The following is a 24759-nucleotide window of genomic DNA, read 5'->3' on the forward strand; positions in this document are numbered from 1 at the left end:
CCCAAGTTCTGGAACTCAGGTTCCCATAGACAGTTTTCGGAAGTTTACCGAAAATTTTCCAACCCTTTGCCCAGTGACGTTTACAGAGTCAGTTCCTGCAGACATTCAAACACTGCGGACAGACCGGTCTGTCATGCATTTACATAGAGAGGATAAATCTGTGTTAGTAAATGTTCTAAATCTGAAAAGGTCACACTGAAGTTGATTTCCCCTGGAGTGAACCAGCCACCCAATGGAATCTATGAAAGATCAGCTGCTTGGCTGAGGACATGAAGGCTGCTGCCTCTTTCCAGTGGTGCACCATTTAATAGACTCTAAATTTATGCTTTCTGCATGCTCAGCCATTTGCATTGAATGTCTCATTTCAGTTTACTGTATATGATATCCCACTGTGGCCATTTTGACCTGAACCAACCAATTACAGATTTTAGGTCCAGAACAGATTGTGTCTTTGACATTTTTAGAGGCAAAAACTTGGGGCAGTTATCCGGCTAGACGGTACTCTTACTGTGATAAACGCAGCATTAAACAGAATGCAGGGGGCAGGTGAGTTCTAAATGTGAATCTGAAGGAAACCCCAGCAGGTCTGACTGCTCGTTTCTTTCTGCTCAAAAAAAAAAGATTCACAACAATTTATCTGGCCGTAAACAAAGAGTCGCTTCTGTGTTCTGGTGCTAATTGATGTTTGTAGCAGTGACATGCTTAATGTACTTATAATTGAGCAGGCTGAATATGGGAGTATGACCGATTAACTGCTATATTTGTGTTGTTTGTACTTCTGCGCCGCTTTGCAAAGCGACCCATGCCTCCCCTGTGTTCATAGCACAGCATTAGATGATTAAGGAAATTAACGCATGGCCAAGTGGCTTTAACAGCCTTTTCCCACTCTGGGAATACAATGTCCCTGCTCTACTTGGGAATACAATGTCCCTGCTCTGCTTGGGAATACAATGTCCCTGCTCTGCTTCAGGAATATAATGTCCCTGCTCTGCTTGGGAATACAATGTCCCTGCTCTGCTTCAGGAATATAATGTCCCTGCTCTGCTTCGGGAATATAATGTCCCTGCTCTGCTTCGGGAATATAATGTCCCTGCTCTACTTGGGAATATAATGTCCCTGCTCTACTTGGGAATACAATGTCCCTGCTCTACTTGGGAATATAATGTCCCTGCTCTACTTGGGAATATAATGCTGCTATAATGTCTCCTCAGACCAACAGGACTGCTCCATTCTGAATTGCAGTGATGAAACAATTGCCATCTTTTTGGAAGAATTTTCACCATACACCAGCGTTTTAACAATATCTTCCTCTATACATTATTCCCTTGGTACCCCAAGACATATTCAAGGCCTTGCTTTGTGTGTAGTGTAGTTGCCTAGCAACATAAAGACTAATGTAGGGTAAGGTAGCATGGACATTTGGTCTTCTGTGCAGTATGGAGTAATGGGTAAACCTTTCTAGGCTTTCTGTGGTAAACAGACCTGGTTGGCCTTGGCCAGGCAGTAGGGGCATAGCAATGGCTGGGAATGAAAAGTGAATATTTGGACCCACACCCTGAAAGCATTGAGGTAGTAGGGTTATGGCCAGGGTCAGGGTACAGTGAAGAGCTGTACTCTCTAGACACCCTGTGTTAGCAGTGAGATTCTTACTGATAATTAGTAGATGGAGAATTCTTTGATTTAATTTTGTATTTTAAATTGTAGAAGCAGTAGGTTAGTTTGTGCAACCCTAACAGTGAGCTGCCATTGATTGATTTGCTAGCAAAATGCAAATCTCTGTCTCTGTCTCTGTCTCTCTCATGCACGCGTGCACCCATGCTACTACTACAACTAGGCAGTCCATTGCGAACGAAGATGGCGCTTGGCTTGTGTGTACAGCAGTCTGTCCAAAGAATACATACAGCTGACTTTGAAGCAAGGCATTTGAAACTGAATGCATTAGTTGCTTAGGCATTGGCAACCATTTGATACCACTGATCTTCTCCACCCTGGGGGAACAAACTCCCTGTTCCTCTATGAACCTCTCAGTCATTGTCCATCTTCTGCCGTTATCTGAAGACTCATCTCTTCAGATGTACCTGGACTATCAGTACTCTACAGGGCACTCCCAATATAGGATCTTTCTTATCATTTATATCCTTTTACTTTGTTCCTGTAGCACTTTCATATTACATTTGTACCTCCATCCAGCACTTATATTGCACTTGTATCATTATCTTAATGTTGTAGCTCCTTGTCATGCCTCCTAGCTTGACTTAACATGACTCTCTGACCTAGCCTATGCTTACTGAGTGAACTGTACTTAATGTGTTTATGGCTATGAATAACTGTTACATAATGAGTATTGTTCCTTATCGAGCCTGTGTTTTGTAGTTGTAGAAGCATGTTGGTATGGAGGAAGCATGTTGTCACGGAGGAAGCATATTGTCATGGGGGAAGCATGTTGTCTTGGAGGAAGCATGTTGTCATGGAGGAAGCATGTTGTCTTGGAGGAAGCATGTTGTCTTGGAGGAAGCATGTTGTCATGGAGGAAGCATGTTGTCATGGAGGAAGCATAATGGGGCGACATAGCTCAGGAGGTAAGACCGATTATCTGGCAGTCGGAGGGTTGCCGGTTCAAATCCCGCCCTGGGCGTGTCGAAGTGTCCTTGAGCAAGACACCTAACCCCTAACTGCTCTGGCGAATGAGAGGCATCAATTGTAAAGTGCTTTGGATAAAAGCGCTATATAAATGCAGTCCATTTACCATTTACCATTTACCATACTGGCATGATTGTTTTCTTCTCCCCCTGAAGGCCCGAGGGCATTGCGGTTATCCCAGAAGGTTGTTCTCTGAGCTGAGGCGACAGCAGCTCATGCTGGTCCTCAGAGGAAACAGGGTTCAGGAAGGCAAACCCCTTAAGGCCACAGGAAGCTGTCACAGAGTTTGTCTCCCTGGGCAACATGCTGAAGTGAGGGGGCAGCGTAGCGCAGTGGTTAGATAACTGGGCCTTAGCTCTGATGTTGCGGGTTCGATTCCCAGGTGGGCATTGCATTTAGACCCTTCAGCGGTGCATTTAACCTTCATTACTGCAGTAAATATGTGGCTGAAATGTAATGCGATCTGAAGTGTCTCGCCTGCGATCGCTGGCTCGGGTGTGATCCTCCTGAAGTCCAGCGCCCTCTTCCATTACACTGCATTACAGTCATGTGGCAGACGCTTTTATCCAAAGCGACGTACAATAAGTGCATACCATAGGTTATTGAAATAACTACAAAACACAAGTCCGATAAGGTAAAATTCTTATTTTGTAACAGTTATTTATAGCCATGAACACATTAAGTCCAGTTCACACAGTAAACTTTACTCTCTGACCTAACCTATGCTGAGTCAAACTAGGAGGCATGACAAGCTACAACATCAAGATAATGATACAAAGTGCAATAAGTGCTGGATGGAGGTACTTGTGTATCATGAAAGAGGGGGTTTTAAGTGATAAAAATGATCCTCTTCCTCTGTGTGAGGGGCAGGAGCCTGAAGCCTCAGCACAGCTAGCCTGTGTGTTCCCTGAGATTAAGAAGTGCATGACCATGACATGCTGGTTACAGCTGTCCATCTTCTACGCTGTTGTCCTTTTTTCCCTGAGTGCATTTTCATTGTGGTTCATTGCACATAAGGCAGTTTTGAATGCATGTAGATATGGCCCACGTTGCTTTTGAACAAGGATTTTTGGTCCCCTTTTTGGATCATTTATGTTGTTATCGCTGTGAAAATGGTGTGCTGTGAGACGTGCTCCAGAGGCCTGGTTTTTATTGTATGTCGAGATCAAGCTGAGAAGAGGCACTGTGATTGGCTGCCTTGCAGCCAGAAAACTGTTGACAGTTAAAATCATTATCAGTTGTGGAAATGTGAAGTTAGACTAATCTGCAGTTGATGTGAAGTATTACTTAGTTTCCCCAGAGCCTGGCCTAGCAGCACACACACTTCTCAGGCTGTGGTCCAGTGCTGGGTCATGCAGCACACACACTGCTCAGGCTGTGGCCCAGTGCTGGGTCATACAGCACACACACTGCTCAGGCTGTGGTTCTCTGCTGGGTCATGCAGCACACACACTGCTCAGGCTGTGGTCCAGTGCTGGGTCATGCAGCGCACACACTGCTCAGGCTGTGGTCCAGTGCTGGATCATACAGCACACACACTGCTCAGGCTGTGGTCCAGTGCTGGGTCATACAGCACACACACTGCTCAGGCTGTGGTCCAGTGCTGGGTCATACAGCACACACACTGCTCAGGCTGTGGTCCAGTGCTGGGTCATACAGCACACACACTGCTCAGGCTGTGGTCCAGTGCTGGGTCATACAGCACACACACTGCTCAGGCTGTGGTCCAGTGCTGGGTCATACAGCAGACACACTGCTCAGGCTGTGGTCCAGTGCTGGGTCATACAGCAGACACACTGCTCAGGCTGTGGTCCAGTGCTGGGTCATCCAGCGCACACACTGCTCAGGCTGTGGTCCAGTGCTGGGTCATGCAGCACACACACTGCTCAGGCTGTGGTCCAGTGTTGGGTCATACAGCACACACACTGCTCAGGCTGTGGTCCAGTGCTTTGGTTCTCTGCTGATGTACAAGTGTTTGGCCCCAGAGGTCTGTCACTGGGGCTGTGTAGATTGTATCACGGCCAGATGTCTGAGGCTGCTGGGAATGTAAGTGTGGGAACTTAAGGAAGCGAGAGCCTGTCTGATACGCTGTGGAAGGTTTTAGTGCTGACCAAACGGGAGAACTTGCTTGATTTTATCTCTTTTTTTTCTGTTTCCTCTCTAAAAAGCTTCTGATCTCTGAAAGGTCTCTTCATGACGAACTCCTGTTGCTTTTCTCACTTAATAAGCAGGGCACCTGTCCAGCCACCTGACACACCTGCGCTAGTGTGCTCACACGTGCGCTCCGACCGTGATCCATCATCTTAAAGTTGCCAACTTGCTGGCGCTCGTCAGACTTTAATTGTGTTCATGGGTAAGATAAAGATCAGAGTGTGTGTACTTGCACAGTAAGAAGTCCCGAAGGGGGGGGGGGGCGGGGGGGGGGGGCACTTACAGTAAGACATGTTTGAACGTTGATGCAAAGGGGAACAATAACATCACAAGAGCCTTGAAACACTTGAAACACTAATATGAGGAAGAGCTTGATTCTGTACATATCTTCTTACCAACAGTTTCATGAGTTCTCTAAAAAGTACCACTGCTGAAACATTGCTGTCTGAAGAAGAAAATTTTAATTTAAAAAGTTTACTGACATCTTGTGTAAAGATTTTTCTTTTTATAAGACAAAGGTCAAGTGATAAAGTGAAACGGAAGGGGATAGGTAAGCACTGTATAGACTGCAGGGCTGTCTGACCACACAGTTAGTTTTATTAGGTGAGCACTGTATAGACTGCAGGGCTGTCTGACCACACAGTTGGTTTTATTAGGAGGACAATTGAGGTCCAGATTCGCACATAAATGTGCCGCACAAAGTGGATTTACTTTCCGTGCTCAGTAATTTCCGTGCTCAGTACATTCACTGACATCCTTGAACACTTGCTTTTATGCGTCTGTCAGCAAATAGCCTATAACTGAAAAAGTATGATTATGCTTAAAAATTTTAATAAAATGTAAAATATATGGTTTAATATTAAAATACAAAATCCAAATGTAATTTTCTTTGGCAAAATAAATGTTTTGTGAGGATATGTGGTAAGACGCATGGGACTGTAGGCCTGCAGTGAAGCTGCAGTGACACAGATGTGACGGGGACTGTAAGCCTCTGTAGGCTGTGATATAAATATGTAGGTTTATTGTGATGTGTTGTCTTCTTTTTTTATGGATAGCAGACAGTCCACGCTCCTTCTGTATTTATATTGAATTTTACGTACAGGAGCACAGCAGTGTGGTTTAAAGACAGAGAAGGGGCCTGTGAGACAAGGAGGAGGTGGAAGAGTAGGAGGAGGCTGTGAGACGGAGGAGGTGGAAGAGGAGTAGGAACCTGTGGGACAGGGAGGAGGTGGAAGAGTAGGAGGAGCCTGTGGGACAGGGAGGAGGTGGAAGAGTAGGAGGAGCCTGTGAGACAGGGAGGAGGTGGAAGAGTAGGAGGAGCCTGTGGGACAGGGAGGAGGTGGAAGAGGAGGAGGAGCCTGTGAGACAGGGAGGAGGTGGAAGAGGAGTAGGAGCTTGTGGGACAGGGAGGAGGTGGAAGAGGAGGAGGAGCCTGTGGGACAGGGAGGAGGCGGAAGAGTAGGAGGAGCCTGTGAGACAGGGAGGAGGTGGAAGAGTAGGAGGAGCCTGTGAGACAGGGAAGAGGCGGAAGAGGAGTAGGAGCCTGTGGGACAGGGAGGAGGTGGAAGAGTAGGAGGAGCCTGTGAGACAGGGAGGAGTTGGAAGAGGAGTAGGAGTCTGTGGGACAGGGAGGAGGTGGAAGAGGAGTAGGAGCCTGTGGGACAGGGAGGAGGTGGAAGAGTAGGAGGAGCCTGTGAGATAGGGAGGAGGTGGAAGAGTAGGAGGAGCCTGTGAGACAGGGAGGAGGTGGAAGAGTAGGAGGAGCCTGTGAGACAGGGAGGAGTTGGAAGAGGAGTAGGAGCCTGTGGGACAGGGAGGAGGTGGAAGAGGAGTAGGAGCCTGTGGGACAGGGAGGAGGTGGAAGAGTAGGAGGAGCCTGTGAGATAGGGAGGAGGTGGAAGAGTAGGAGGAGCCTGTGAGACAGGGAGGAGTTGGAAGAGGAGTAGGAGCCTGTGGGACAGGGAGGAGGTGGAAGAGGAGTAGGGGCCTGTGGGACAGGGAGGAGGTGGAAGAGTAGGAGGAGCCTGTGAGATAGGGAGGAGGTGGAAGAGTAGGAGGAGCCTGTGAGACAGGGAGGAGGTAGAAGAGGGGTAGGAGCCTGTGAGCCCTGCTGGACCTCTCGTTGGCCTGCTCATTAGTGGAATCGGGTATGCCAAATGGGGGCTGAAATGAGACCTACAGGATGGTAGATCTCCCAGAACAGGGCTGGGCAGCCCTGCTTTAGATTAGCAGATAGACTTGTTGAATGACAGTGGTTGTGATGGTAACGGAAGGTGTGATTATACTGAGTGACAGTGGTTGTGATGGTAATGGGGGGTGTGCTTATACTGAGTGACAGTGGTTGTGATGGTAACGGAAGGTGTGCTTATACTGAGTGACAGTAGTTGTGATGGTAACGGGGGTGTGCTTATACTGAGTGACAGTGGTTGTGATGGTAACGGGGGTGTGCTTATACTGAGTGACAGTGGTTGTGATGGTAACGGGGGTGTGCTTATACTGAGTGACAGTGGTTGTGATGGTAATGGGGGTGTGCTTATACTGAGTGACAGTAGTTGTGATGGTAACGGGGGGTGTGCTTATACTGAGTTACAGTGGTTGTGATGGTAACGGGGGTGTGCTTATACTGAGTGACAGTGGTTGTGATGGTAACGGGGGCGTGCTTATACTGAGTGACAGTGGTTGTGATGGTAACGGGGGTGTGCTTATACTGAGTGACAGTGGTTGTGATGGTAACGGGGGTGTGCTTATACTGAGTGACAGTGGTTGTGATGGTAACGGGGGTGTGCTTATACTGAGTGACAGTGGTTGTGATGGTAATGGGGGTGGGCTTATACTGAGTGACAGTGGTTGTGATGGTAACGGGGGGTGTGCTTATACTGAGTGACAGTGGTTGAGATGGTAACGGGGGTGTGTGCTTATACTGAGTGACAGTGGTTGTGATGGTAACGGAAGGTGTGCTTATACTGAGTGACAGTGGTTGTGATGGTAACGGGGGCGTGCTTATACTGAGTGACAGTAGTTGTGATGGTAACGGGGGTGTGCTTATACTGAGTGACAGTGGTTGTGATGGTAACGGGGGTGTGCTTATACTGAGTGACAGTGGTTGGGATGGTAATGGGGGTGTGCTTATACTGAGTGACAGTGGTTGTGATGGTAACGGGGGGTGTGCTTATACTGAGTGACAGTGGTTGTGATGGTAACGGAAGGTGTGCTTATACTGAGTGACAGCGGTTGTGATGGTAATGGGGGGTGTGCTTATACTGAGTGACAGTGGTTGTGATGGTAACGGAAGGTGTGCTTATACTGAGTGACAGTGGTTGTGATGGTAACGGGGGTGTGCTTATACTGAGTGACAGTGGTTGGGATGGTAATGGGGGTGTGCTTATACTGAGTGACAGTGGTTGTGATGGTAACGGGGGGTGTGCTTATACTGAGTGACAGTGGTTGTGATGGTAACGGAAGGTGTGCTTATACTGAGTGACAGTGGTTGTGATGGTAATGGGGGGTGTGCTTATACTGAGTGACAGTGGTTGTGATGGTAACGGAAGGTGTGCTTATACTGAGTGACAGTGGTTGTGATGGTAACGGGGGTGTGCTTATACTGAGTGAGGTTCTGTGTGTGACGGTCTCTTCGTCCCTCTCAGGTTGGGAGCAGGTTTGGATTTGCTGAGCGGCCCGACAGGATGGTGTTGGGGGGACAGATTGTGAGTGAGTGACCGCCTCACGCTGGCTGGGATGAACATGCCACTGCACCAGATCTCTGTCATCCCCCGCGATGTGACCTCCTCCCGGGGCTCAGCCAGCGGGAAGGCCAAAGAGAAGGACCGGGAGAAGCAGGTAGGACATGGCCGGCTCCCCCGGCCGTCACGCTGGCGCTGGGCCTTAATCACCTGCTCAGTTCTCACTGTCCTGAGAACAGGAGGGGCTGAGTGCTGTTTTCTCGCAGTACCTCACATGATTCCCATGGTTTTATTTGACCTGTTCAGAGACCCTTCATTGGTTGGCTACCATGGGCACATTTTAACCTTTGCTTAAAGCTATAGTCCAGTTGTCAGACTTTTTGTTAAATATGATTAGCTGTGTTACACACTGGCGTTCACACAGTGAGAAACCTGAACGCTACAAAACCTCACGTGCTTTCTACCCAGCGGGGGCAGTGGGGGAGGGCAGCTGGCAGCTGAACAGGCTGGAGCAGGAGTGGCATGAGCTGGTACTTGTGGTACTTGTGAGAAATCGGCATAGAGCAGGGACTTGTGGGAAATGAAGACTGGGCATAGAGCAGGGACTTGTGGGAAATGAAGACTGGGCATAGAGCAGGGACTTGTGGGAAATGAAGGCTGGGCATAGAGCAGGGACTTGTGGGAAATGTAGGCTGGGCATAGAGCAGGGACTTGTGGGAAATGAAGGCTGGGCATTGGGTGATGACGCCCCTGTGGTAATGGCGGTGTTGCCACAGTCACAGTCTCTGGGAGTGAGGGTGATTCAGCAGTGCTTGAGAAGCCACAGGTGCATGTCATGAAGTGCCCACTGTTTGCAAACACCAACCACATGCACAGTGTGCGGTATTTCCCCAACCCCCCCCCCGCACGCTCAGGAGTTACCCGCGAGTCGCCAGCATGTCTCGCCGGAAAGACCAATGAAACAGCCATCTTATCTTCAGTTTTTTTCCCATTTCTTGCTTCTGTTTATTTGCTAGATTGACACTGAGCAGACAGAAGCACATTTAATGCGATAATGTTCGGCTGTCAGGTGTATTTCCTGAAGAAATCAGGCCACTTTGTATTATGTCACTGATATCGCCCAGTCTGCCTGTCTATGTACAGTATATTGTTAATACCCAAATTTAAATGTTCCTTATTCTTGATTGAAATGCTAAATCCTGTATAAGCAATGATACTGGCTCTCCTGTTAAAAATGTAGATATTTAATTGATTGTTTTTTCAATTAAAAACATTAGCAATTCAACAATATTATCATGCAGTGTGAAATGATACACCTTAGGTTATTTGGACTTGAGGACTGAACTATTCCCTTTACGAGTTTGCTTCCAATGAATTTGCCTGAAAACAGTCCAAACTGCTTGTCCCCAGAACTGCGGAGTAAATACAGTTTCAAAATGTTTTTGGTGATGTGTCTAATGCTGTAACTCTCGTACGCTCACCTGCAACGACAACCTAACCTTAAATTTCACTCTCTCGCTTTCTCACTCTCTCACTCCCTCACGCTCTCACTATTTTACTCATGCTTTCACTTTCTCTCTTTCACTCTCACGCTCTCACTTTCTCACTCGCTCACGCTCTCACTCTTTCACTCTCTGCTGCTCTTACTCTCTCACTCTCATTCTCACGCTCTCACTTTCTCACTCTCTCACTTACTCATGCTCACGCTCATGAGCAGTTTGTTTGATTGCTGCGGTTAGAGACAAGTGGTCTGGTCAGGCTTGTCATTTGGTTGTCATCGGCAGTCAGTCCTTAGAAGTTTCTGGTTCAGCCACGCAAGGTCCTGATGGTTATCTTGCACTGCGAGTGCTCTCATGAGCTGACAGAATTAACGGACAAAGCAGAAGATGTGCTGAGTACTGTAAGTAAATCTGTTGTTGGGTGACCCTGGTTTTTGCGGTCTCACAATAGGCTTTGTGCATCGAGTGCTGCAGCTAATCCTTCCAGGTGTTTTTGAGCTCTCGCCTTCTCCTACATTTGGTGGAGTGCACCAGACATCTCTTTTTAAGATCTCTTTTTTTTCTCAAGGTCTATTTTCTGCACATCAGAATTTAATTGATTGAATTCACCAATTAATTGAATCACTGGCTGATTTAGTTTTTTTTTCTTCTTCTTTTTTCCATTTGACAAGTTTTCATGTCCACCATTTGTCCTTGTAGTTTTCTGAAACCTTATAAATCTGTCTGAAAAAGTTCCTCAGGTTAGTTTTCATTTCCGGTGATTTTTGTGAAATTTGTCTTGAGAAGCGTGGGTTCGGCAATAATGCTGGAAATGGAGGAAGTAGACAAACCTAATTAAGGAAATTAACCAATTAGAATTTAAGATGAAGATGGATAAACAGGTGGGTGGGGGTTGTAACTTCAATTATAATGAGCAAAAATATAAAATCAGGTGTGACAATGGAATCCATGAACCTGGATGATGATGGTCTGTAAATCATGTAGATGAAGTTGAAGATGTGCAGAAGGTATGGATGAAATGGTAAACAATGATTGCTGCTAACTAAAAATCTGAAAAAAAAGTGGAGAGGGGCTCTGAAATGGACCGGACAGTCAATAACACTGTCTCTCTCATATACACCCTGTCCCTAGAAGTGAGTTTCCCATATACCCTCCTATAGCAATGTCCCTATCAGTGAGTTTCCCATATACCCTCCAATGGCACAGTGTCCCTAGCAGTGAGTTTCCCATATACCCTCCTATAGCACAGTGTCCCTAGCAGTGAGTTTCCCATATACCCTCCTATAGCACAGTGTCCCTATCAGTGAGTTTCCCATATACCCTCCTGCAGCACAGTGTCCCTAGAAGTGAGTTTCCCATATACCCTCCTGCAGCACAGTGTCCCTAGAAGTGAGTTTCCCATATACCCTCCTGCAGCACAGTGTCCCTAGAAGTGAGTTTCCCATATACCCTCCTGCAGCACAGTGTCCCTAGCAGTGAGTTTCCCATATACCCTCCTATAGCAGTGTCCCTAGCAGTGAGTTTCCCATATACCCTCCTATAGCACAGTGTCCCTAGCAGTGAGTTTCCCATATACCCTCCTATAGCACAGTGTCCCTATCAGTGAGTTTCCCATATACCCTCCTATAGCACAATGTCCCTAGCAGTGGGTTTTTCCATACACCCTCTTATAGCACAATGTCCCTAGCAGTGGGTTTCCCATATACTCTCCTGTAGCACAGTGTCCCTATCAGTGAATCCTCCCATATACACTCCTATAGCACAGTTTTCCTATCAGTGAGTCTCCCCTGTACACTCCTATATCACAGTGTCCCCATCAGTGAGTTTCCCTTTAATACTCCTATAGCACAGTGTCCCCATCAGTGAGTCTCCCTTATATACTTCTATAGCACAGTGGCCCTGTCACTGCAGTAGAACAGTGGTATTCTGCTTGGTCCAGAAGGAATACCCCCCCTTGCTCACCTACAGGAATGAGTTACTGGCCCCAACGTGGGAGGGGATTAAAATGACTGCACTCTCTCACATTGCTTTAGTGCACCTACCTCCACCTCTTGCCAATGCAAACAACTTTGACTGGACATTTTTCTTTTTACACTGCTTCTCACAGTAGCAAAGTAAAACAAAGCCAAAGTCCTTGGTCTGTTTATCTATGGATGACCTTAAAGAGCTGAAACATCCCAATTTGTCATTCCACAGAGTCACTGTACACCCACGTGTGTTCCACAGAGTCACTACACACCCACATGTGGCCAGTTTCCTGTGTTCTGGGACTGAGCTGATGGAGACCTGTTGGAATTATTGAGTGTGTGTGTTCTTTAATTAGTAAAAAAAAAAAAATTTGTTGAATTAAGATTAGTGTATCAGCAGTCTGTACAAAAGAAAATACTGTGCTTAACTGAGCCAGGTCTGAGCTCACTGTCTATTTTCTGCACATCAGAATTTAATTGATTGAATTAATTCACTCACTGATTTTTTTTTCTTCTTTTATTTTCCATTTGTCAAGTTTTCATGTCCACCATTTGTCCTTATAGTTTTCTGAAACCCTATAAATCAAATGAGAAAGCCCCCAGTACTCAGTGGTATGAGACCAGTATATACCAGACTGACCCTGAATGTACAGCCTTATTGTCTGAAGTGGGGTGGACTTGATCTAGAGCGAGTTACTGATCAAGTGTGGTTTAGTCTACATGGAGCTTTGTACCTTGTAGATAAATCTTCCCAGCTCTACAAATGAAAATGGCTGCACGCTTGTCCTTTGAGTGTTTAATAATGTGTTAAGATGAGGGGTATTAGATAAAAGCACAGCTGGCACAGGGTGCTATGCAGTAGGGCTGCCCCCATGGGTTAGAGGGCTGTGCACCATTCCCAAAGCTCCTTATAAACAGGCATGAAATAGCAGGCAGACGGACGCCTTTATAAGCCAGATGATGTTGCCACCTACTCTTACTGTCAGTTCATAATGTGCACTGACATCTGACGGGAATATTAAATTAGATATGATATTTGCACAAGCTGTCGAGAGAAACGAGAATTGGGTGGGGGTGCTGGGCTTTCTGAATTAAGCTTCTCGCTAATCAGGAAAAGCAGCCCTATTATTTCTGTGTGCGTGTGTGCGTGCACGCGTGCGTGCGTGTGGGAATGGAAGACATTTCGGTTTCACATTTGATTGTAACTTTGATGGTGAACTGAAAATTAATTGGAATCATATACTTAAGACTATTTCTGGATGGACTACTCTCATTTTGGAGCTGTTTCCCTTAAAGTTTTCCCCCCTGCTGAAGGCATTTGTACTAATTGTGATGAAGCTGCCCATTGCTATGACTTAACCCTTTAAGGAATAAGATCACAGATATGTGATTAGCGTGTTCTTAACTGAATATTCTCCTGCTGTTGTCAGAATCACTTCTGGTAATTGAACATAATGGAGTTCTAGAACACTGACTTAAAGTCTAAAAAACCTACTCTTGAAAGGATTATAATGTTATCTTGGAACCATATAAAGGGAAACTGCTGTTTTTCACAGAATAGAACTCAGCCCTTCTTACAGTACAGCCTGCCCTCTGCTCGTCACACTCCTGCATTTCCCCGTCTCAGCTGGGTCACCAGCAGCTGTGTAACTGCTCACAGAGTAGGGTCGTAGGGTTGACTGCAATACGTTAAGCAGAAGACATGGTCCCTTAAGATGTTTGAGAACATTTGATAATTAAACAAAGCCACTGTAAAGAGGCCAGCATCTTCATACACGTCTTGTAGGGGTCCAGTGGAGGTGGCCAATCAGGAGCCTGCAGAAACCTCCATCCATGGCCAGGATTCACTGGGCTGACCTGTATTTCCATAAGCAGTTTCTGAGCTCATGAAGGACTGGCAGCCAAATAAATCTGAGAAGTGTTAGCTCTCAATTGATTAGATAATTGGGGCGAGCCTGTGAGGTTGTATTTAATTAAGAGCCTGTTCATGTGTAGCCCACGGTGGGGATCCAGCGACACGCTGGTGCGCAGCAGCACCAGGGCACAGCAGAGCACTCCATTTCTCCACTTCCTGTTGAGCTCTGCTGGGCCTGCGCCAGAGTAAGAGTGCATTTGATTGGGTGAAATGCTCCTCATAATTACTTTTAGGGAACCATATCCGTTCTGCATCCATGTGGACTCTCGAAGAGGCAGTTATTAGCTGAAAATATTAGCTGAAAAGTCTCAAACATTACATGAAGAGACATAATTGCCTCCTCAGCATGCTTCCTCTGGAACTGTCAGTGACACCTGAAGCGGCAAAAATTTTCATGTTTTTATGCAATGCAATGAAATTAACACTTATCCATGTGATTTTGTTTTATTTTTTTAAAGCTGATTCCAGTTGTGCAGGCAAGCGTGTGCTCTCCTCTGTAGCATGTGATGTCCATGGTTCTCATCTCGCTACAGTTTGCAAGTCTCACACGGATATGAGTTGTAGGAAGACACTTTGTGTGCTGGTAATCGGGCAGACTTGCAGACACCCAACTGACCAGCAGGGGTCACTGGTGCGCTAGGAGATGCAGTCTTCACACCTGACTGAAACCCTCCCATCCCTGAGTACCACTGGATCTGATTGTTTGTCAGCCCGGCAGTTATATATGATTTTTGAGAACATGTAGCCTCACAGGCCAGTCTTATGCCTTCAATGACCTCATAGGGTTAGAGTTAGGGATAGGGTGCAGTGGGCTGGAACAGAATTGGATACATTGAGGCATGGATTTCTTCCTTATGGGATAATTGACCACCTGGCTTGGAGAATGCCCAGGTGATATTGGATGGGGGATTGAGCGTGACACAGTGTGTGCAGAGCATCAGGTACCTCTGTTTGAGCTGCTTTTAATTATCACCTAAATGCCCTGTTTGGATTTCAACGCATGCAAATATAGCTCAGTTTACATCCTCCACTGGTCACCTGACCACATTTTACTCAGAGTGGGGACTGGAGGGGAGGGGAGGAGTTTCAGATTGAGACTGACGCTTTCATCAGTATTTTAGAAGTTCATTAAAAAAACCACATGATTGAACATTCACCAAACTTCACTAAAAGGAAAATCATTTAACAAAAAAAATCTTCAAAGGCATTAAAGGTCTGTTATGTGTAATGAAATCCCAGTTAGCTTGGAAAAATTAGCATCTTTGTCAAAATTTGCTGTTGAGGCCAGTTCCTTTTCCAGAGAGCCACTGGCACCCTCCTCTCCTTCATTTAACACATCATTCAGACATCAGCAGTGAAGCTGGACGCTCAAGCATGGTCCTTGGACTGGGACATCAAACCTATTCTTTTCTGGTAACAGGAGGCATGGAAGTACAGGATGCAGGTGTACCAGCTTTGCATCGCTTGTTAGTTTTTCTGTGGTGTAGTTGACATAGCTATATTTCCCTTTACAACACCAAGGTGAGGGAGTGTTATTTATCTGCTCAGTGGAGAGAATGCCCTCATGCATTGCTGTGGAATTGGAGTGTGTTTTGCCAAGTCTGAAATTTGAACTAAATTATAAGCACTACTTGACATTTGAAGCTTTGAACTCAAGTATTAAAAGATGTGAACAGGAGGACATTGAAGTTACTGCCATTTAAATGCAAATACACAAGCAGCAGACCACATTTTCCAGAAAGATAAAATTAACCTTGAGAATTGTTTTGTCCACAAATACTGGGAAGGGTGTGCCAGAGGCTGTATGTGTTTGAAGTTGTGTAGCATATTTTATGGAATAAAAACACTCTGTAGGCAGTCCCCTTGGTCGGCCAGTGCACAATGGAGATGTCTTCAGGAAATTCAACAGTCGAGTTCTTTGAATTCCAGTATGATGTGGCTAGACACAGGAGCTCAGGGTCTTTGCTCCAGTTAAGTCTCTTTTAAATCACATAGAAATATGAATATGAGTCACATTCATATTATACTGCAGCAGCAGTTGACTTCCACTTAACATTAAATCCTACTCTGTCACTCAAGAGCTTGCCCTTCATTGTAAATGTGGGTATTAGTGCTGTAGTGGGGCCTGACTTCATTTTGTCTGCTTTAAATGCTTATTTTTTATCTTCTTTTTCTAGAAACGATATTGGTTCATTTCTGTGCTTCTTGAATCTTGTTAGATGCTTACAGCTGCTATGGACTGTTTATTCTACATTTCTGCTTAGAGTGGGCCCTACACTGAATACCTAAACATCAACACTTGTATTTGTTATTTATTGTTTTTTCATTTTTGAAAGGAATTGTCAACTTCTATTATAATTCAAGATAGGTTAGCTTATTTTAAGGCTTATTTGAATGATTTAGATTTCTGATTGAATCTGTTTCTAACAGCGTTCTGTTCAGTCTTGCGATGAACCAAAGCAAGTAAATGTGCCAGCCAGTGCATTTTACTCGTATTTACTTCTGGCTGCTTGTCAGATGCATGCAGGTCTTACCATATAAGTAACATTTCTGAAAATAAAGTCTTACTTACTCTAATAATGCAGAAAATGTTCAAGCTTATATAATGCAACAGAACAACTTCAGTCAATCATATTTGCATCATAATCTTTTTAAAACAAATTTAGTATGCATCCCTGAGTAGTTCATACAGCATTCACACTAGCTTGATGGTTGCTGTTGTATTCAAAATCTACTTTTTTAAGTTTCCTTCCAAAATCGCATCCACCACCACCACCATTGCCATTACTACAACCATAGCATGGCCACGATCCTGCCCCATGGCAATATTCTTGGTGTTTCATGTCATAATTAACAGGCTGTACCTTACATCCTAGTCAGAATATTATGCTTAGGTATTATGCGTAGGTTTAAAGCTGCAGTTAGTATCAAACATGCACATTTCTAAATAACTAATGTGAAGACATTCCTGCAGTCTAACTCATAGGAACAGTTTTATTTATTGATCCTTGACAAGCCAGTGTTTCCCAAAATGTGACAGAATCTGTGTAATCATATCTAAAAAAAAAATTAAAGAAAATAAATTACTGGAAATGTACTGTGTGTCATCTTATTTTATCCTCGTATTAACATTCCTTAAGCTTACCAGTGGTGTCTGACGGAAAACTAACGCGTTCATCCCATTTTTCCTCTTGCGTCCTGTATTTGTAACACGTGGCAGTTTTCTCGCTGAAATATGGCTTCTGATCCTAATAAAATCTGATGGAATTAAACAGCTTTCTGCTGGCTGAGATGGGGATTCCGTCACCCACTCCCAACTCACAGGTTATAAAAATAAAAGAACCCTTTTGAATGTAAATGTGTGACTGTGAAATCTGTAAGCATATTGAGTTAATATCAGTCCTGAGTGCAGGTGCCTGTTCTGCAGGCCCTGGGAGGGCCTGGCCCTGTGCGCATGGACGGGGCACGTGGGGGGGGCACGTGGGCGGGGCACGTGGGGAGGGCCTGGCCCTGTGCGCGTGGACGGGGCATGTAGGGGGGGCTCTGGAATAGTTCGCCTTTTGTTTTCATCTGTTTGGTTTTCATTTTCCCCTTCTTTCCTTCTATTATGGTCTCTTTTTGCTGCAGCTGTGACCCATACCTAGTCTTGTAGTGTTTTTCTTTTTTATTCTGTTTGCTGTACTCATTACCCAACAGTCACTTAATGAATGGTCCATATTCTGGGGTTTTATTTGATTTTGTGTATATTTTTGACAGGTCCAGGCAGTTTTGTGCGCTGTGAAGGATATTTTGAATATTTTAATCAGTTTTTTCATGACCTGCTGGTTTTACAGTGGCTGGTTTTTGGGTAATCATGAGCTAATGGTTTCAAATAAATAAATAAATGAATAAATCATCAAGACATCTTTTACTATACTCTCTGAAGGCCAATGCCTATATTATTCTTCTTATAACAATAATTAAATTGACATTTGTTTGGTACTGTTAAAATAAGATGTAAAATCTGCTAGTAGATGATGCATTAAAAAAAAATACTACCTCAAATTATGGTAGATGACCCTCGAGCTCTAAGCCAGCTCATATATAAAAACTACCAAGAAAGTCTTGCCCATACTTTCACATACAGAATGCATGCATTATTCATGTTAATTTCAAATACAAATGTTTGATGTCTCATCTGTTGAATGGCTGTTGGGTCTGTCCAGACTGGCTCTGTGGGAAATGTTCTAATTATATATATATATATATATATATATATATATATAGTTTTTAGTTTAGTTTATTTGACAATTATTAAAATACTTGTTACAGCAAGTCATGCATCCTACAATTATTATTTCCTTATTTCCATTGTGGTCCTTGATCTATATACATATATATATATATATATATATATTACTGTGATGCTCTCTGCTTTTTTCATTTTACTTTCACATTACATTATGTTTAAAATATAAGTACATTCACTTGATTTTATATAAGCAAAGGTGCCAGATGTGACTAACAACATTCTCAAAGCACAGTGCGCATATGCAGGGTAACTATGCTCACCTAGAACCAAGAGACCAATCCTGCATACTCAATACTTAATGCTCATACAGAAGCTTGACTACCTTAAGTAAAGCCCTTGCATATTGAATTGCATAGATTGTATTGGATGTCAGTCATTTAAGCTGAATCTTCAATCAACAAATTAATTTTCAGACCAATCAAAGCGGTCACTGGTCACTCGTTTACATTACCAGTCACAGTCCCTGCTCAGGGTGGAACACTGAATCGCCATTTCAGATCGCAGGTTGCTGATTGGTCCCTGAGCACCAGCCACTCAGTGCTTTTAACTCGAGCGGGCGAGGGCACGCGGTGCTGCCCCACCCTGAGCAGGGGCAGGATACTGACCCCTCTGCCCAGGGTCACTGGCTGGGCATCTGCTGATCTGTGTCGTGATTAGACGGCTGGATGGACAGTTAGGGAGGATATGTTTTGGAGGGGACCTTGCAGTCCTCCTACTGTGTTCCTCCACTGTACCTCCTCCTCCTCTGTTCCTCCTCCGTACCCCCTCCACTGTTCCTCCTCCTCCTCCTCCATACCTCCTCCTTCACTATTCCTCCTTCTCCTCCTCTATGCCTCCTCCTCCTTATGTGCTGCCTCCTCCTCTGTGCTGCCTCCTCCTCCTAAAACTGATGCCATAGCGCATCAGCAGAAGTGTGGATGGAGAGCCCAGAGCTTGTAAAGACACTACATTCTCCTGACAGGCAGTAGACCTTTAACAGAATGAGTTTATTTATTCCCTTTGGTTAGAAGCGTATGCTGCGTCCCTTAAGCAGTGCAGCAGGGTAATTAGATTGGATTAATTAGGTTTGACTTTATTATCCACTCCTGTGGAAATGTGTGAGGACAGCGCTGCTGTGTAATATATTACACTGTGGGAGGCCTGCCATTTCCCTGCTGTCATTTCTGTGCTTTTCTGCCAGTGAAGCACATGCTCAGGTCACATGACATGGGAAACTGTCACGCCTTTCCCAATATTCTCTGAAGACTTATGCCTGTTCATCCTGAAAGGCTCAGTGACAGTGCTATTATTAGAACAGTAATATAATTAGTTATTTTTTGGCATTGGTATTGTATGCTGTTGCCTAGCATAAGGTTACTCATTTGCTAACTCGATGCTATTTTAATGTTACCAGACCACAGGCACCCTGGCTCTGATGCAGCCCATACTTCCTTGCTTCTCTGTGACTGACACGTGCATTATCGGAGAAATAAATGATGCATTTGTAAGTTCAGAAGATCTCATTAATGCCACTGCAAACAGATGCTGTTTCCCGTTTACAGAGGTTGTCTGCATGTGACCGCTGTGCCTCTTATACTGCGGTGGCAACCGCCAGTCCTGGAGGGCGTAGAGTTTGCAGGCTTTTGTGGTTTGATTTGTAAGCCAATACAGGCCTTGGAATCTAGGAATGTGGCTTTGTAGCCAATCTGTGACTAAAATTAATTGCTTAAGAGCTGGATGCACCAAAAGCCGGCAAACACTGCAATCTTTTGGGAATGGTTGGGAATGGCTGGGAATGGATGGGAATGGATGGGAATGGCTGGGAATGGATGGGAAAGGCTGGGAATGGATTCCCTGCCCTTGCAGAATGCTTGGGGAGATTGCATTAGTTTGATTTATTATTTACATGGTTTGCTTTGCTCACTTAATTCCTTGCATTTTTAAGATGCCTGAATGGCCCTTTGCATCTTGAAGGTGTTTTATGATTGTTGTTCCCTCACTGATGGGAAATGAATGTGCTGTCAGAAATGCAAGTCCTGATTCCTGAATTAATCCTGGAGTCAATGAGTCATTTGACTTTGACTTTCCGTCAAAGCCCTTGGAAGGTGCAGGTTTCCAGACAGAGGCCTCAAAGCTTTCTTTTGAAACATGTTTGAAACACAAAGATTGAAGATTGATGTAGATTTAGTTGAATTAGCCAGAAGTGTCACATTTGGGTATTTTAGCACTTGAATGGAGGTTCGAAAGAGCATGTTGTGCCAACATCCAGACAAACCACCTTGTACTGTAAATGAAACACAAAAATGCACACATCTCGACAATATGGCTGTCTGCATCTATGTTGACTCTCTGTAACAGCAATGGTAATTATCAATCCTGTGGTGACCATGACAACGGTCAAAAAACAGCTCCCTATGCCCAGTGGCTTAAACTGGAGTTGCTCAACTGTATATATTTTTATGTATAGGACCCTGTCACTCATGATGAAGATGAGCGGTTGGTATGTAGGTGGCCCAGAACTGCCTGGCTGCTTGCTTCACCCTGTGCTCTGCATTAAAAATAGAATCACAGGAAAAGCAGAGTACCAGTCAGATGGTACCCCGCCTCTCTGACTGTGCCCCGCCCTCTGATGGAGCCCCGCCCCTCTGACTGTGCCCCACCCCTCTGATGGAGCCCCACCTCTCTGACTGTGCCCCACCCCTCTGATGGAGCCCTTCCCTCTGACTGTGCCCCAACCCCCCCCCCCCCCTCTCTCCTTTATGCTGCCATTTCTCGCTTTGGTCCTTTTCGGGCCAGCTGGCAATGTTTCCAAGCCGATGCCATTGCAGTATTTGGCAAACATCAAAGGTTGTTGTACGAACTGGTACACTTATTATCCCTGTTTGACCACTGATAAACCATTTGATTTTTTGTGTATCATTTTTTAAAGTCACAGGCTTATTAAACATCCTTGTTGATCCCAAAGAGGTTGCCTGGCCCTGTTTCCAGTCAAAGCGCATGAAAAGCACAGTGAGTCTAATGCAGCTCCACGTAGCTGCTGCACTTGCATTTGTGCCTAATTTAGAAGGATTTGCTCTCCCGAGTGAAAATAATGCCCTAATTATTTAGTTGTCTTTTTTATTACAGTCATCATTCAGTTGCAATTACTTGATTTTGATATTGATTGCACAATAGCATAAGTGCAGTATTCAGTCATCTATTTGCAGCTTATGAACATCATTAATAGCAGTATGATGCTTGTTAGATAATAATGCACACAGTTCGTTTGATATTAAACTGATTTTAACTTTAAGATTCTGTCCCAGTTCTCTGTTGCCTTGCTCTTGCCCTCCTGGGACCGCTTGGATTGGATCAGACTCTGCCAGCTCAGTGGACAGAACAGATCTTTTTGCTTTCCTGTCTTCTATCCCAATTTGCATCCTTCAGTCCTCTGATGCTCATGCAGCAAGCTGATCGCTGCCCTTTACTCTGATGCGCATGCAGCAAGCTGATTGCTGCTCTTTACTCTGATGCACATGCAGCAAGCTGATCGCTGCCCTTTACTCTGATGCGCATGCAGCAAGCTGATCGCTGCCCTTTACTCTGATGCGCATGCAGCGAGCTGATCGCTGCTCTTTACTCTGATGCGCATGCAGCGAGCTGATCGCTGCCCTTTACTCTGATGCGCATGCAGCAAGCTGATCGCTGCTCTTTACTCTGATGCGCATGCAGCGAGCTGATCGCTGGCTGCTCTTTACTCTGATGCGCATGCAGCAAGCTGATCGCTGCTCTTTACTCTGATGCGCATGCAGCGAGCTGATCGCTGCCCTTTACTCTGATGCACATGCAGCGAGCTGATCGCTGCTCTTTACTCTGATGCGCATGCAGCGAGCTGATCGCTGCTCTTTACTCTGATGCACATGCAGCAAGCTGATCGCTGCTCTTTACTCTGATGTGCATGCAGTGAGCTGATCGCTGGCTGCTCTTTACTCTGATGCGCATGCAGCGAGCTGATCGCTGCTCTTTACTCTGATGCTCAATTTCTCTTCCATAATGTGTTTCATTTTTTAAATGATATTTTTAATGTAATATCAGAAATTATGGAAATTCATATTACTATGGAGGACTCATTTTGCAGCTTCAGGATTTTTTTCTCCCTCACTGATTGCATAGGTGCATGAAAATGTGTTTCCTGGAGTGGGAAACCTGTTAATCAGTAATTCCTGCATGTGTTGACCAACCAAAGTCCTCTTACAGGGGCCTAATGGATTTAACAGTGCTTCTAGACTACAGAGCTGTTTACTGGGTCTTTATATGGAAAGTGAAAGGAGGACCCAGTTAGTCCGATACCTCGGGTAAGTGGCTTAGGCCAGCATTTAACCAGGACTCCCTGAGTGCCGGGGTGGTCAGGGGAGGACAGTTCTGTTTATGGCCCACAGATCAGCTGGGGCTAATCTCCGCGGCACGCTCAGGCCCACGCCACATCGCGGCTGCGTGTCTTGGGTAACGACAGTTTCATTTTTTCCCAGAATACACAGCGCCTAACGAGCCTAATGAGTTTAACTGTAAATCTCGTCAGCTGAGCTTGGCGGAAATAGGCCCACGCACCCAGAGGTTGTGTCAGGGTGAGGAGACGCCCAAATTGATGGCCTTTTTAAACCGCCTTGGACTCTGAGATGTTTCATGCAAGGGAACTTTTTCAAAGAGGTATAGTATACTGTAGAATACTATAATGTAGTATAGCATTTTTTAATGGGAGTGGATGGTTACTATCACATACATTGATGGGCCTTGTCTGTTGAGAAATTGTTTTCAAGATCCCATTGCCCTTTTATTTCTGAATGAAAATAATTTGTGCCCTTCTCCTACTTGGTGTTGAGAACATGCTAGGAACTCCATCAGCAAAGATAAAGCTTGCATTGCCTCTGCCCTGATGTCCAGCCTAGCGTAGAACATTTTCATTTAAAGTGCTGTAAATGAAAAGTAAGAAACCCTTGAAGCAGCTGTGAGATTTTTTAGGCAAATTTGCTGTCTTTAGAGTTTACACCTGAGGCTGGGGCAGGGCCCCTCCCTCCTGGAGCTTACTCCCGCAGGCCAGCAGCTGTCTGTCTCCCCGGACCCTCCCGGGTGAATATTTCAACAACCTGCCGCTTTCCAGAGGGTTAGCCTAGGAAGAGATGGAGAAAATGGCTTGAAGTGTGTTAGACTGCCAGAGAGCGGGGGGGTGCTGTCATGCTTAGATCTGAAATAGCCGAGGCCAGAGGGAGGTGGAATGGCAGGGAAATGCAGCATTGGGCCCCGCCCCTGCTCATGAATTATGCATTGGTGGTCTCCCTGGATTGGAGCCTGCAAGAGGAAGCAGCTGGTCCAATGGGATGGCGGGGCAGGCAGGCTGGGGAGCGTGCTGGAGCCCAGAGCATGCCCAGACAAGCAGCAGCTCTCGCTCCGCGCAGCCAGACGAATGTAGGGCAGCCGCCAAACCCGCCAGAGCCGCTACAGCCACCACGACCGCCACAGCTCCTCCACGGCGCCTGCCGGCCGCGCTTTTACCGCTGGACATGTGACCCCCCAGCAGGGACACCCTCCCGCGTCAGCCTCAGAGGCCCCCCCCTCTCCACCCATGCATTCCTGCTGGAAAATGAAGCTGCAGGTAAGACGGGTAGATTCGTGGGTAGATTAAAAAATAAATCATTTCTAGCCGATATTGACCACAGGGTATTCATATCTGTGCAAGTTAATATTTTAGTATTTGCTAAGCGGGTGCTTCCTCTATGAACCGGCTGTGGCACTGTGTTGCCTGGACCTTGTGCGAGGTTTGCTCGCTCGCTCGCTCGCTCGCTCGCTCGTTTTTGGTGGAGGGAAGTGTCCCTCAGCTCGCTCCCTCTGCCTCACAGCTCCGAGGCCAGCGGGGGTGTGGAGCGCTGCTGTAGTCGGGGGTAACCGTGTTCACGGTTAGGGACGGGCTTTCTGCCTACGCTGGTAGTGGGTTCAGGTCAGAGCCATGTCTGTGTTCTGGACTATGCAATGCCAACCCCCCCCAACCCTACCCCTAACCCTAACCCTAACCCCAACCCCAACCCTAGCCCTAACCCTAACCCCAACCCTAACCCCCCCCCCCCCCAACCCTAACCCCAACCCCAACCCCCCTTCGGCTTTATTGAATTTTACACACAGCGGAAGTGGCGTGTGAAAGGTTTGAGCGACTGCATGGCTGTGTTAAATAATTATCATTTTTTATCTCTTTGCTCTTTTTCTTCACTTTCCTCAAAGTTGTTTATGGAAAGATGGACATTATTTATCTGTGTGATGTTTCGCTGTCCGCTGTATCGGACTCCAGTCGTCAGCTTCATAAACCTTCAATCTGCTGAAATCACAGGGTCTCACTTTGGCATTTCTCCATCACAGAGTGATAAATGGGAGCTTTATTTACATCTCGCCTCTCCTCGTGTAATTCTCTCACGTTTGCTCCTGTCGAACGTGCTGCTCCAAAGCGTCACTGTGATCCTCCCACTCGTCTCTGCTCAAAAAGTCAAGAAATGTAACAAATGGTAATAAAGCTGAGCTGGCAGGCTGGCAGCAGAAATCTTAGTGAATGAATGACCAAAATGGCGGCTGATTAATCTCCTGCATGCTCCAATGTTTCTACTTCTAAATTTAC

At 45.6% G+C, this 24759-nt stretch overlaps 1 protein-coding gene across 2 annotated transcripts in view; it reads left to right on the forward strand.

The window, feature by feature from the left end:
* Positions 1-24759, forward strand: part of march8 (membrane-associated ring finger (C3HC4) 8) — a 75951-nt gene that overhangs the window by 10744 nt on the left and 40448 nt on the right. For both annotated transcript variants that reach the window (XM_035401121.1, XM_035401120.1), the window contains exon 2: positions 8436-8628. In XM_035401121.1, coding sequence (XP_035257012.1) covers positions 8527-8628 — 102 coding nt within the window. In that variant the 5' untranslated portion in view covers positions 8436-8526. The remainder of the gene's footprint in view (positions 1-8435; positions 8629-24759) is intronic.

This window comes from Anguilla anguilla, chromosome 18, assembly GCF_013347855.1.
Source record: "Anguilla anguilla isolate fAngAng1 chromosome 18, fAngAng1.pri, whole genome shotgun sequence".
Lineage (NCBI taxonomy): Eukaryota > Metazoa > Chordata > Actinopteri > Anguilliformes > Anguillidae > Anguilla > Anguilla anguilla.